At 43.4% G+C, this 14,818-nt stretch overlaps 1 protein-coding gene across 1 annotated transcript in view; it reads right to left on the bottom strand.

Annotated features, from left to right (window-relative positions):
* LOC135227003 (uncharacterized) overlaps positions 1–14,818 on the bottom strand; it is a 44,271-nt gene that overhangs the window by 22,221 nt on the left and 7,232 nt on the right. Inside the window, 1 exon segment of the mRNA XM_064266733.1 lies at positions 1–368. Coding sequence (XP_064122803.1) covers positions 1–353 — 353 coding nt within the window. The 5' untranslated portion in view covers positions 354–368.

The following is a 14,818-nucleotide window of genomic DNA, read 5'->3' as shown; positions in this document are numbered from 1 at the left end:
GAGTTCAGCAAGGGCGGCCCATGACCCAGCATACTGGGTTGATGGGGACCCATCGAAGACTGCTGAGAGCTATGAGGTGGTCCTACATTTTGAGAGACACCATCACTTTGCTGATTATCATGTTGCCGCCTGCTTTCACTACGATAGTCTATGGGAGAAGGAGTCCTTCTGAGTCGTGGTGGAGTGCCAAGCAGTGATGGTCTATGACGAGGTGGTGATGAGAGTCTGGGATGAGCATCAGCATCGGTTCTCATATTCCAATCCATTTGAGATGAACCATTATTCCACCTTCTTGGCTGGTCCTTAGGCCCATCCTGCTGCTCCCCTTTTACATCCCAACGTGAATGTCGCATAACACAGATGCTATTCTGCAATAACAAGAAACAAATTAGCACACTAGCTATTAGTGCAAAACAACTTTAGAATTAATAAAAAAAATTCACAAATACTGATACTGGCAAAATGTATAACACCTACTTGATTAGCTAATAAAATGGGCAACCAGCTATAAAGAAATTCATGTTACTTTAATGAAAAAAATGTGTGAAAGCTAGCTTCCCATTTCATGCTGTTTATATCCTGTGCTATGACAAAATATCCAATAATTTGATTAATTTAGGGGAGTGACAAAAAAGTGAAAATGACATTTTTATGATAAAATAAAATTTGACATATACTTACCAAGAAATTACATAGCTCTAACAGTTTCTAGCACCAGCTAAAATTCAGAATTCACAGTGGTGATTCTTCTTTGTTTTTGTTTTTCTATAGGTAACTAGTCCCACCCACTTTTGGGAAGAAGAGGAACAACTGAGCCGGGTTCTTCAATTTGATTATGAATAATAATCATCCATGTAAGGGGGAGAGGTTGGACTCCCATCTTGTAATTACTTGGTAAGTATATGTAGAATTGACATTTTTATGATTAATATGATATTGTTATGTTACAATAAAGTTTTGTACAGATATATACTTAGCTACAGACTCCGTCGTCCCGACAGAAATTCAAATTTCGCGGCACACACTTACAGGTAGGTCAGGTGATCTACCGCCCTGCTGCTGGGTGGCAGGACTAGGAACCATTCCTGTTTTTTAATCAGATTTTCTCTTCCACCTGTCTCCTGAGGGGAGGTTGGGTGGGCCATTTAATGGTATATATCTGCCAGGTAAGTATGTACAAAACTTTATTGTAACATACATATCATTTTTGTACATTCAACTTCCCTGTCAGATACATACTTAGCTGATTGGCACCCTTGGTGGTGGGTAAGAGACAGCTAACTACTGAAATAGACAGGTAAACAACATACGTTGTAGGTAATACTAAAAAACCTTGGTTCCTACCTGATAAGACGGAAGACTTCGTGGCTACTGCCCAGGAGTCTGCTTCGTCTCAAGAGCCTCAGCGAGGAAGTGACCTCATGCTAAGAGTTCTTTTGGGTCTGTCAAAAGGGTCTTATCCACTTACTCGACAGAGGCTAGGGATTTTGTCAACGGGTGCTGAACCACTTAAATGACAAACACCTTGCCTATTGGCAAATCAAGGAGCACAACACCGATCCCGATCACCTGATCCCTACACCCGGGTTAGTACTACGATTGAAAGGAGTATCCCCAACATCCTTTCAAGCAACCCTAAAAACTCAACACCACAAATCAAAAACACAACTAAATTAAGGACAGTATCAGCCCCTTTTCCCAGCACCAAATCCGCAGATACGTACGGACTGAGAGAAAAACATTTCTCGTACGTTACCCTGACATCCTTCAGGTAATGAGACGCAAAGACCGAGTTGCATCTCCAGTAAGTAGCATCAAGGATGTCCTTCATAGACATATTTCTATGAAATGCCAATGAAGTAGCAACGGCTCCTACCTCATGAGCCCTTACTCTGAGCAGTTTGAAGGAGTCATCTAGGCATTTATCATGAGCCTCTGTTATAACACTTCTCACAAAGAAGGCTAAAGCGTTCTTGGACATGGGTCTCTTCAGGTCCCTTACTGCACACCATAGACTTTGTTGACAACCTTCAAGCTGCTTCTTCTTATGAAGGTAAAACTTAAGAGCCCTGACCGGGCAAAGAGACCTATCTGTCTCTTTACCTACCAGGTTAGAAAGGCCCTTCACTTCAAAGCTCCTGGGCCATGGCTTTGAAGGATTTTCATTCTTAGCCATAAACAATGTCTGGAAAGAACAGATAGCAGAATCTCCTCTAAAGCCAACACGTGAATCAAGAGCGTGGAACTCGCTCGTTCTCTTGGCAGTAGCGAGGGACAAAAGGAAAATACACTTCCTCATGATATCCCTACACGAGGCAAGGTGCAGAGGTTCGAACTTGTCTGATGTCAGGAATTTCAGGACCACGTCAAGATTCCAGCTAGGAGTACGAGGAGTTCTAGATTTGGAAATCTCGAAAGACCGAATAAAATCGTGCAGGTCTTTTATCTTGAGCTATTTTTAGGCCCCTATTCCTAAAAACAGCGGATAACATACTCCTGTATCCTTTGATGGTGGATACAGCTAAGTGCGATTCCTCTCTAAGGAAAATAAGGAAATCGGTGATGTTGGTCACAGAGGTATTGGAGGAGGACAGCTTCTTCGATCTACACCATCTCCCAAAGACTTCCCACTTCGACTGGTAAACCCGCAGGGTTGAAGACCTGCGGGCTCTAGCGATAGCGCTGGCAGCTTTTCGCTAAAAGCCTCTCGCTCTGACGAGTCATTCGATAGTCGAAAGGCAGTCAGAGCGAGAGCGGGGAGGTTTTTGGTGAAACATCTTGAAGTGGGGTTGTTTGAGCAGATCCGTCCTGTTTGGAAGAGATCTGGGGAAGTCCACCGTCCATTCCAGTACCTCTGTGAACCAATCTTGAGCGGGCCAAAAGGGGGCGATGAGGGTCAATCTCGTCCCCTTTGAGGCCACAAACTTCCTGAGCACTTCCCCTAGAAGTTTGAAAGGGGGAGAGGCGTAAGCGTCTAAGCCCGACCAATCTAGGAGTAGGTCATCGACCGCTATTTCTCTTGGATCCTCTACTGACGAGCAGAAGTTGTCTATTCTCTTGGAGAGAGACGTGGCAAAAAGGTCGATCTGAGGCCTCCCCCACAGAGACCAGAGTCTTTGACACACTTCTGAGTGGAGGGTCCACTCTGTAGGAAGGACCTGGTTCCTCCTGCTCAGTCTGTCTGCTCTCATGTTCCTCGTTCCTTGGACAAATCTCGTAAGGACAAAGAAAATGAATAAGGTGAATCTTGTGAATATCCTAATTGATGCATTAGGATAAAGAATGCCAAAAGCATGCAAACTGTGTAAGGTTTGGTATAGCATAGTCAATCCACAAAACCTAATCAGAAAATGTGCTGCATGCAACATTCCGACCCATCCACAGTGTGCTGAGGTAATACAAGATTTGAGAAAAGATACAAGAATTTTTTGTTCAACATGTCTATCATGGATAGACAATGTTATTAAATCAAGATTGAATGTACAAATAGTTGAGGATGAAGAAGAAGAGGAAGAGGAAGAAGAAGAAGAAAAAGAAGAAGAGGAAAACGGAAGAGAAGTAAACAAAAATGAAATGACAGAAAAAAATAAGGAAAACAAAGAACAAGATAAAAGAATGGATGCAGAGATACTCATTGATACTACATATGAGGCAATAAAGCAGCATACCTACGAAGAAATAAATTACGATATGACAACAGAAAAGCAAATCCCGAAGAGGCTCTACCCAGATCTATACAATGACGGGAAAGAGGAAAAAATAGACAAGAAAGACAAAATCTGCAACCTTTTGAAAAGAGGGAATTGCAGATTTGGAGAAAGATGTTACTACAAACATCCTAAGATATGTCAAAACTATGAAATATATGGTAAATGTGCATACTTAGATGGATATGGGGATGATTGCAGAGATCTGCATCCAAAAATATGTAAAAACCTAAAAGAAGGAAAAGGATGTAAGTTCGACAAAAAATGCAAATATATGCACCCTGTAGCCATGAATCATAATCAAATAAATAACCAACCAAGTAATAAAATCCAAAATAAGAAAGAAACAAATAAAGAGAGAAATCAGAAATATCAGGTAAAAGAGAAAAGCAAACCACCAATGGATATGCAAGGAGGTGTCAGAAAAAAATTATGCAAGAGGATATTGCAGAAACGGAGAAAATTGCAGATTCAGACACAAAATGAATAATTATGATGAAGGAAGATCAAATATTATGGAAAAGTTGGATTTTTTAATGTCAGAAATTTTCTGGAAATGAAAAAAAGAACACATACCAGACAGGAAAGAGACATGGGAAAATCCTTATTACTACCAGTATTAAATGAAGGAGAAAACACGCAAAACCATCATAGTGATGAATGCGCAGGGTTTGAGTTACGAGTAACTCAAAAAGAAAAATAGAGTACTTAGAAGAACTAACCCAAAATGAAAAGAAAATAGATATAAGGAATATAAGTGAAACCTGGTATTCCCAAGAGACTGGGAATGATGATCAAATAAAAGGGTTCCAAACTTATAGATCAGATAGAAAAAAATAGGAATCAAGGGGAACCGCAATATATGGGAAAGACAAAAAAACAAGGAAAAATATATGAGAAATATAGTAACTCAGAATGTGAACTAATAGCGGTAGAATTGGAATCAGAAAAATTGATGAACATAGTAATATATAGACCTCCTAATACTAAAGAGTTTGACTTAATAATTGAAAATTGGATGATATATGTAGAAATCACAAGGACTGGACTATCTCCTATCTGGTGACTTCAACTTTCCTTTCGTAGAATGGAAGAACGAATAGGAGATTGTGGTTGTACTTATACATATAAAAAAGAGAGTAATAGTAGTGCAGAATAAGAGGCAATTTGAAAAGCTATTAGATATGCTACTAGAATACAACATTCAACAAATAAATCACCTGCCAACAAGAAAGGAAAATACTTTAGACCTAGTATTTGTGAACGAGATGAATTATGTTAAAGAAATAATAGTTTATAATGCGAATATTTCAGACCATAATGTCATAGAATTAACAGTTCATTCCAAGCAAGTGAAATAGAGATAAGCAAGAAATGAAAAAGTGGGAAGGATATGGAAAAATACAACTTCTACAGTAAAAAATATAAAATGGTCAGAAATTAATGAAGAATTAAACAAAGATTGGGATAACATTTTCGTAAGTGATGACATAAGGGTAAATACGGAGATATTATATAAAATATTGGAGAAAATAGTGGAAAAATATATACCGAAGAAGAAAAGTAAACATCATTCATGCATACCAAGAGACAGAAGGATCTTGTTCCAGAAAATCAGAAAGTGGAAAAAAGGTCTTGCAAAAGAAAAAATGCATGGAAAGTTATAGAACTAAAAGTAAGATAGAAAATGCAGAACAAAAGATTATACAATCAAAAGAAAATGAAAAACGGGACTTGGAAGAAAAAACCCTATTAAAATATCAAGCAAAACCCCAAGCTATTATACTCATATGCGAAGAAGATGAATAAAAGAAGAATAGAAATAGGCCCTCTGAGAATTGAAGGGAGATTAACGATGAAAAAAAGGAAATTTGCAACATACTGGCAGAACGATATAAGAGAGAATTCACCCCTAGAATAGATAATGAAGATAATGATATAGAAGTAAGGGATGAAAAATAGTGAATATTTAGCTGACATAGATATTAATGAAGCTGATATTGTGCAGGCTATTAATGAAATTAAAAATGGAGCTGCTGCAGGGCCTGATGGAATTCCTGCTATTTTGTTAAGAAAGTAGTTCATTCTATCGCAAAGCCACTTGCAATATTATTAAGACAAAGTGTAGATACAGGCAAGATTTATGATGAGCACAAATTAGCATATATTACCCCTACTTTCAAAAGTGGATCAAGACTAGAGGCAAGTAATTATAGGCCTGTGAGTCTAACATCACATATTATGAAAGTGTATGAAAGGGTAATGAAGAAAAATATTATGAAACATTTAATAAAAAATAATTTGTTTAATAAAGGACAACATGGTTTCTTACCGGAAAAAGTACACAAACCCAACTGTTAGTCCACCGTGAGAACATATTCAAAAATATGAAAAGCGGAAATGAAACAGATGTGGTTTATTTAGACTTTGCAAAGCTTTTGATAAAGTAGACCATAATATATTAGCGAAGAAAATTATAAAACACAATATCGTGGATAAAGTAGGAAGATGGTTAAAAGAATTTTTACACAACAGAAAAATGACATTGTTATGATACAATAAAGTTTCATACATACTTACCTGGCAGATATATACATAGCTATCGACTCCGTCGTTCCCGACAGAATTTCAAATTTCGCGGCACTCGCTACAGGTAGGTCAGGTGATCTACCGCCTGCTCTGGTGGCAGGGGGGGGGTCTAGGAACTATTCCCGTTTTCTAATCATAATCTCTCTTCCACCTGTCTCCTGCGGGAGGCTGGGTGGGTCTTCAATTGTATATATCTGCCAGGTAAGTATGTATAATGAAACTTTATTGTATCATAACAATGTCATTTTCATACATTCAACTTACCTGTCAGATATATACATAGCTGATTGACACCCTTTGGTGGAGGGCAAGAGACAGCTAACTAACTGACTAGACAGGTAAACACATATGTTGTAGGTATTAATAAACCTTAGTTCCTACCTTTTTAGATGGAAGACTTCGTGGCTACTGCCCCGGAGTCTGCTTCATCTCAAGAGCCTTAGCGAGATAGTGATCTGTGGCCAAGAGTTCTTGTGGATCTGTCGATGGGGTCTCTTCCACTTACTCGACAGAATCCTAACTGGCGTTTGTCAATGGGAGCACATCCGCTTATATGACAACACGCACTAATTTAAGGAGCACACAACCAATCCCGATCACCCGATCCTAACCCGTGTTAGTTTCTAAGATTCGCCTAGAGTTATCCCCAAACTCATTTTGCAAACAACCACAAACCTCGAAACTCATACATACAAAAATAACAAAATTTTTGTACCCCTCTAATATCAGATGTCACTCGATTTTCAAATGAAGAGAAGTGAAGGCCGCCTGTGCGACAAACTGACACTCCCATACATCGAAAACCCGAGAACACATCCGACAAGAGGGTTACGTACATAATTTTAAGGATTGGTGCTTTCTCCTTTACCCAGAACCGTTTGTGCTGACACAAACGGACCTAACGAAAAACATTTATCATACGTAACTCGCACGTCTTTTTAAATAATGGGATGCAAACACAGAGTTGCATCTCCAATAAGTTGTGTCCAAAATGTTCTTTAGTGACATATTTCTTTGGAACGCCTACCGAAGTTGCGATTGCTCTAACTTCGTGGGCTCCCACTCTTAGAAGATTAAAAGAATCATCTGGACACTTCTTATGAGCTTCCGTGATAACACTTCTAACAAAGAAGGCTAAAGCGTTCTTGGACATTGCTCTGGGGTCTTTCACTGAGCACCAAAGACCTTTCTGCGAACCCCCAACTGCTTTCTTCCTGTCCAGGATAAAATTTTAGAGCTCTAACTGGGCAAAGGGATCTTTCTGCCTCTCTGCCCCCACCAAACTAGAAAGTCCTTTCACTTCGAAGCTCCTGGGCCAGGGATTTGAAGGGTTTTCGATTTTTGGCCAGAAAAAGGGACTGAAATGAACAAATTGCGGAGTCTCCTTGAAGCCAACTCTTGATTCAAGGGCGTGCAATTCTGATTCTTTTTGCCGTTGCAAGAGAGATCAGAAACAACACTTTCTAGTGATATTACGGAACGAAGCAGTGTGAAGTGGGGTTTCGAATTCATCTGATGAAAGAAATTTAAGCACCACATCTAAGTTCAGCTTGGAACCTTAGGTACAAGTGATTTAGATGTTTCGAATGAACGAATGAGGTCGTGCAAATCCTTATCATTCGTTAGATCTAATCCTCTGTTTCTAAAGACTGCTGAGAGCATACTCCTGTACCCCTTAATAGTTGGTACTGAGAGATGCGACTTTTGTCTAAGAAACAGAAGAAATCTGCAATTTCGGTCACAGAGGTACTGGAAGAGGACAGCTTCTTCGACCTACACCAGTTTCTGAAAACTTCCACTTCGATTGGTACACTCGCCTCGTAGGATGATCTGCGGGCTCTAGCAATTGCGTTTGCTGCCTGGCGAGAAACCCTCTCGCTCTGACAAGTCTTTCGATAGTCGAAAGGCAGTCAGAGCAAGAGCGGGTAGATTTTGATGGTACCTCTCGAAGTGGGGTTGTTTGAGCAGATCTATTCTGTTTGGAAGAGATCTGGGGAAGTCCACTGTCCATTCCATCACCTCTGTGAACCAAATTTGAGCTGGCCAATACGGAGCGATCAGAGTCATCTTGGTTCCTTCGGATGCCACGAATTTTCTGACTACTTCCCCCAGTATCTTGAACGGGGGAAAGGCGGTAAACGTCTATTCCTGACCAGTCCAGGAGAAAGGCGTCTGTTGCATAAGCCCGGGGATCCTCCACCAGGGCACAAAATGTATTTATCCGTTTGGAGAGGAACGTGGCGAAAAGATCTATTTGAGGCTTCCCCCAAAGGAGCCAAAGGCTCTGACAGACTTCTGAGTGGAGTGTCCACTCTGTGGAATGGACCTGGAATCTCCTGCTCAATCTGTCCGCTCTCACATTCCTCTCCCCTTGAACAAACCTTGTTAGGAGAATTACCTTCCTTTGGTTCGCCCAAATCATAGATCCCGTGCCAGCTCGTACAGAGCAAAAGAGTGCGTCCCTCCTTGCTTCTTGACATAAGCCAGAGCTGTCGTATTGTCTGAATTTTATCTGCACGACTTTTCCTCTGACCTAAGTGTTCGAAGCTCTTTAGTGCTAGGTGAATCGCTAAGAGCTCTTTGCAATTTATGTGCCATGACACCTGTTCTGCCGACCAGGTGCCTGACACTTCTCTGGGTCCCAATGTTGACCCCAGCCCGCCTCCGAGGCGTCTGAAAACAATGTCAGGCTTGGGTTCCGTACTTGCAGGGACACTCCTTTTGTTTTCCTTTAATGGAACCAACCACCACTTCAAATGATGTTTTATCTCTTCCGAGATTGGAAACGTGTCCGAGAGCTGACCTGTCTTCCAACTCCAACTTCTTCTTAGGAAGAACTGAAGCGGTCGAAGATGTAATCTTCCTAGGAGAAAGAACTGTTTCGAGCGAGGGAAGAGTTCCCAGAAGGCTCAGCCATTCCCTCGCTGAAGTGCGCTCCTTCCCTAGAAAGTTCGATACTGTGGCACAGCCTTTCTTTATTCTCTCTTGAGATGGAAAAACTCGAAAACCCCGAGAATCCATCTGAATCCCCAGATAAACCACGTTCTGGCTGGGGATCATCTGAGACTTCTCGAGGTTCACGATCAATCCCAAAGACTTTGTCAATTCCAGTGTTTGTTCGCAGGTCCTCCAAACACTGCTTTTGAGACAATGGCTCTGATGAGCCAGTTCGTCCAGGTACAGGGAGACATTTATCCCTTTCAAATGTAAGTGCCTTGTGACATTTTTTGTTCATCGTCGTCTGTGAAGACTTGAGGAGCCGATGGTGGACACAAAAAAAAAAAAAAAGGCCGAAACACAGGGCCCTGAACTGATAATTTCTTCCTTCGAACATAAATCGAAGGTACTTCCTCGACGAATGGTGGATCGGATGTGGAAGTATGCGTCCTGAAGGTCTAAGGACACCATCCAATCCCCTTGCCGCAGTGCTGCAAGGACTGAGGCAGACGTTTCCATGCTGAACTTCTGTTGTTCGACGAATTTGTTCAGCGCACTTACGTCCAGTACCGGTCTCCATCCCCCCGAGGCTTTTGTTACAAGAAACAAGCGATTGTAAAACCCCGGGGAGTTGCAATCCAGCACAAGTTCTATTGCTCTTTTGTTCCACATCTGTTCCACCATCTGACGAAGAGTATCCCTCAGAATAGGGTCCCTGTATCTGGCGGACAATTCCCTCGGAGATGTTGTCAAGGGAGGAATGTCCTTGAATGGGATGCGATACCCCTTCTTGATAATCGACATCGTCCAAGTGTTGGCTCCTATGTCTTCCCAGGCTTTCGCAAAATAATGTAGCCTGGCTCCTACGGGTGTCTGGAGGACAGAATTTTCACTTCCCTTTCTTAAAGGAACGGAAGGAAGACCTGCCCCTCTTATCGGTTGACTTCCTTCTGGCGATCGGTCTAGTTGGAAGACCTCCTCGAAAGGGCTGTTTCTGAGCTGGGTGCGAGCCACTTTCTTTTCCTCACTAGCCACAGGCCTATTCTTCCTTGAGGATTGTCTAAGGAGATCCTGGGTGGCCTTTTTCCGTCAGAGGAATGCGCGATGTCCTTCACCAACTGTGAGGGAAAAAGGTTTTCAGAGAGAGGCGCAAACAATAATGCGGCTCTCTGTGAATGAGAGACGGCCTTCGTGAGGAAAGCACTGTGCACCGCCCTTTTCTTTAAAACTCCTGCACCATATAGGGAGCATACCTCAGCCGATCCATCCTGAACAGCCTTATCAATACAGGCGAGGATGCAATTCAGGGTTTCTGGGTCGAGTTGTTCATTTTCTTGAGATTTCTTGGCCAGAACCCCAAGGGACCAATCTAAGAAGTTAAAAACTCTAAAGTATGAAAAAGTCCCTTGATGAGGTGATCCGTTTCCGAAAGCCCCCATGTAACCTTCGCTGCATTCAAGGCGTGCCTTCTCGACGAATCCACCAAACTCGAGAAGTCTGACTCAGCTGAAACGGACAGAGATAGTCCCATATCCTCTCCCGTTTCATACCAAATTCCTCTCCTCCCTGTAAGTTTAGCGGGAGGCATACAAAAGACCGTCCTTCCTAACTCCTTCTTCTTCTTGAACCAGGAGTCAAGAGATTGTAGAGCTCTCCTCATAGAAATGGCAGGCTTCATTTTAAGGAAAGAGGAAGACTTGAGTGTTTTCGTGCTTGAAAACTGCGAGCGTGGCGAAGGGGGAGCAGCTGGCGTCAAAGAGTCTCCATATTCCTCCAACAAAAGGGACGAAAGAACTTTATAATTAGAAGATCCTTCCTTCATTTCGTCCTCCGAGGCATCTTCTGGTTGATAGGCTCGGAAGGAGGAAGGTTCTCTTCTTTCTACTGACTCTTCTCTTACTCTCTTACGAGTGTCAGGTTCTTCCGAGGAATGCGCCTGGTGTACAGTAGGAGTATCTCGCCTGGGAGGAGTAACGTGCTTGGAATACTCCTGGCGCCTGGCAGGCGCAAAGCGCCTCGAATACTCCTGGCTTTCAGTAGGCGCATTTTGTTTAGAATCCTCCTGGCGCGTTGTAGGAGTATTAAGTTCCGAGTACTCCTGGCGCCTGGGAGGAGTATTAGCTTCGAAATACTCCTGGCGCCTGGGAGGAGTAACGCGCCTGGAATACTCCTGGCGCCTGGCAGGCGCAAAGCGCCTCGAATACTCCTGGCTTTTATCAGGCGCATTTTGTTCAGAATACTCCTGGCGCGTGGTAGGAGTATTAAGTTCCGAATACTCCTGGCGCCTGGGAGGAGTATAAGCTTCGGAATACTCCTGGCGCCTGGGAGGAGTAACGCGCCTGGAATACTCCTGGCGCCTGGCAGGCGCAAAGCGCCTCGAATACTCCTGGCTTTTAGAAGGCGCATTTTGTTCAGAATACTCCTGGCGTGTGGTAGGAGTATTAAGTTCCGAATACTCCTGGCGCCTGGGAGGAGTATTAAGTGCAGAGTACTCCTGGCGCCTGAGAGGAGTATAAGCTTCCGAATACTCCTGGCGCCTGAGAGGAGTATTTAGTTCAGAATACTCCTGGCGCCTGGGAGGAGTATCTAGGCCCGACGACTCCTGGTGTCTTGTAGGAGTACGCCGTTCCGAATACTCTTGATCCTTAGCATGCGTCTGATGTTTAGTAGGCGCTTTCCGTCTCACAAGTGCTCTACTCCTAACAGGATCTTCCTCTTCAGGTAACTCTTGGCGCTTGATTGAAGATCTTGAATCTTGTACTGGCTCGTTGCGCCTACTCGGAGTCTGGCTTCTGGTTGGCGCCCTACTCTTGACAGGAGTAGCTTCCTTTCTTACCTCTCTCCTGTCTAGCGCACCGCCCCCCCCAGAGATGGCCGCCTGTGCGACAACTCCCCTGAAGGATGCGTCGCGCCTGGCAGGAGATAGGTATTTAGATCTTTTAATAGGAAGCCTATCATCCTTCTTACGAGTAGGCTCCTTATAACGAGTTCCTACTAACAAGGCTAATTGCTCTTGCATACTCTTCAAAATTTTCTTGGTTGAGGAATCTTCCGCATTAGGAGAGGGAGATCTGGAATGCGCTCTAGGATCTCTTCCAGACCCAGAGTCTGACTGTATTCTAGCCCTCTTTATTACCGAAGGTGCTCCTCCTTCTGAGAAGCGCTCGGGACTCGAATTGAGCTCGTGCTCTTTCTTACTCCTCTTCAAAGGACGGGAAAGATTCGACTCCTTCCATCCTCTTCTCGGCGAAGGCGAACTCGACGACGAAAGCACTCTCGAAGGATGCTTTTCCTATAGCGGTCTTTGGCAGTCGATACGATCGATTCTGCCGAAGGGACGCCTGATCGTTGGGGATTCTCCACAAAAAACCCCCACCGTAACGGCTTTCCGACTTTCCTTCTTCCATCCGGGCCAGGGAGCTTGGAAGAGGTCTAGGCCTGGGAGCGTCGCAGAGACGACCAGACGCCCCCTCCACTACACTGGGGACACTAAAATCACTGCCACATTCACTTTCCTTACCTTCCAATGCTGCGACTTTTTCCTGCATTTTCTGAAGGGAAGCTCTAAGTTCTGCTATTTCCGAAGCAGAACTAGAGGGATTAGCAAGATGTGAACGGGCTGAAACAGAATGGTTATTATCATCATAGGAAGAAGCTACAGAGCTAGACAGTAAATCATGAGAGGCAGTCATACTGCGGGTTTTATAAGCCGCCTTCCTCTCTCTATCTCTCTCTAACTTCTTCAAGTAAGAAGTTAGATTCTTCCACTCTTGTGCATTCAGATTCTCACACTCATTACACGTATTCTCAATCGAACATTCAACCATTCTACACCCCCTACAACTAGTGTGAGGATCTACCGAAGCTTTCGGAATCCTCACCTTACAGCCCTCATTCACACACTCTGAAACTAACACTAGAATCAGACATATTCACAAATTCCAAAACCAAGTCCAAAAAACAGTCCACGATAGCGAATGCCAAACACGATCCAAGTACGTCACCAAATATCAGCGAGAGATGATCAAAAGCTTTGCGAAAAAACGAATTCTAGTCAGGAGGAAGTAACAACAATGTTGATACAGCCGGCGACAGAGAGATTATGATTAGAAAACGGGAATAGTTCCTAGCCCTGCCACCCAGAGCAGGGCGGTAGATCACCTGACCTACCTGTAGCGAGTGCCGCGAAATTTGAAATTCTGTCGGGAACGACGGAGTCGATAGCTATGTATATATCTGACAGGTAAGTTGAATGTATGAAAAACATATGTTCGTAGTCCACTTGAATATTGCAATATGATATGGTACCCACACTATCAAAAGGATATTGCACAAATAGAGAGTGTACAAAGGTCCTTTACAGCTAGAATAGTAGAAGTTAAGGACCTAGACTACTGGGAAAGACTACAATTCTTAAAATTATATAGTCTAGAAAGGAGAAGAGAACGCTACATGATAATTCAGGCATGGAAACAGATAGAAGGAATAGCAGAAAATATCATGGAACTAAAAATATCAGAAAGACAAGCAGAGGTAGATTAATAGTGCCCAAAACTATACAGGAAAATAAGGAAAGCACACAGGACATTAATCCACTACGCACCAGCATCGTATGCAGCGTCTATTCAATGCGTTGCCAGCTCATCTGAGGAATATATCAGGAGTGAGCGTAGATGTGTTTAAGAATAAGCTCGACAAATATCTAAACTGCATCCCAGACCATCCAAGATTGGAAGATGCAAAATATACCGGAAGATGTACTAGCAACTCTCTGGTAGACATTAGAGGTGCCTCACACTGAGGGACCTGGGGCAACCCGAACAAGATGTAAGGTCTGTAAGGTAAGGTAAGGTAATATTCCTTTCCTCTGTCCAGATCAACAGATCTCTCACCAGTTCGTAGAGGGAGAAAGAATGGGTCCCCCCCCCTGCTTTCGGATGTAAGCCAGAGCCGTGGTGTTGTCTGAGTTGACTTGGACCACCCCGCCTCTGACTTCCGACTCGAAGAACTTTAGTGCTAGGTGTATCGCCAAAAGTTCTTTGGAGTTTATATGCCAGGACACCTGTTCCCTTGTCCAGGTGCCTGACACTTCCCTTGCTCCTAAGGTTGCTCCCCATCCTGTCTCTGATGCGTCGGAAAACAACACTTGGTTGAGGCTCTGAATGGCAAGGGACAAGCCCTCGTTCTTCTTGAGAGGGGTCAACCACCACTTTGTGATCCTTTACGTCCTGAGGAATCGGAAAGGAGTCTGTCAGTTGTCCTGTCTTCCAATTCCAAACCCTCTGAAGGAAGAATTGAAGGGGGCGAAGGTGAAGCCTCCCTAGGGAAAAGAACTGCTCCAGCGAGGATAGGGTCCCCAGTAGGCTCAACCATTCCCTCGCTGAGCTGCGTTCCTTCCCTAAGATGGTTGAGACTTTTTGAAAGCCTCGAATGAGTCTTTCCTGCGAAGGAAAAACCCGAAAACCCAGAGAATCCATCTGAATCCCCAGATATACCAGGTTCTGGCTGGGAATCATCTGGAACTTCTCGAGGTTGACGAGTAATCCTAAAGACCGTATCAGGTCTAAACGTCGTCGTCAAGTCCT

Source organism: Macrobrachium nipponense, chromosome 15 (assembly GCF_015104395.2).
Source record: "Macrobrachium nipponense isolate FS-2020 chromosome 15, ASM1510439v2, whole genome shotgun sequence".
Lineage (NCBI taxonomy): Eukaryota > Metazoa > Arthropoda > Malacostraca > Decapoda > Palaemonidae > Macrobrachium > Macrobrachium nipponense.
This window is presented reverse-complemented; position numbering and strand designations above follow the sequence as displayed.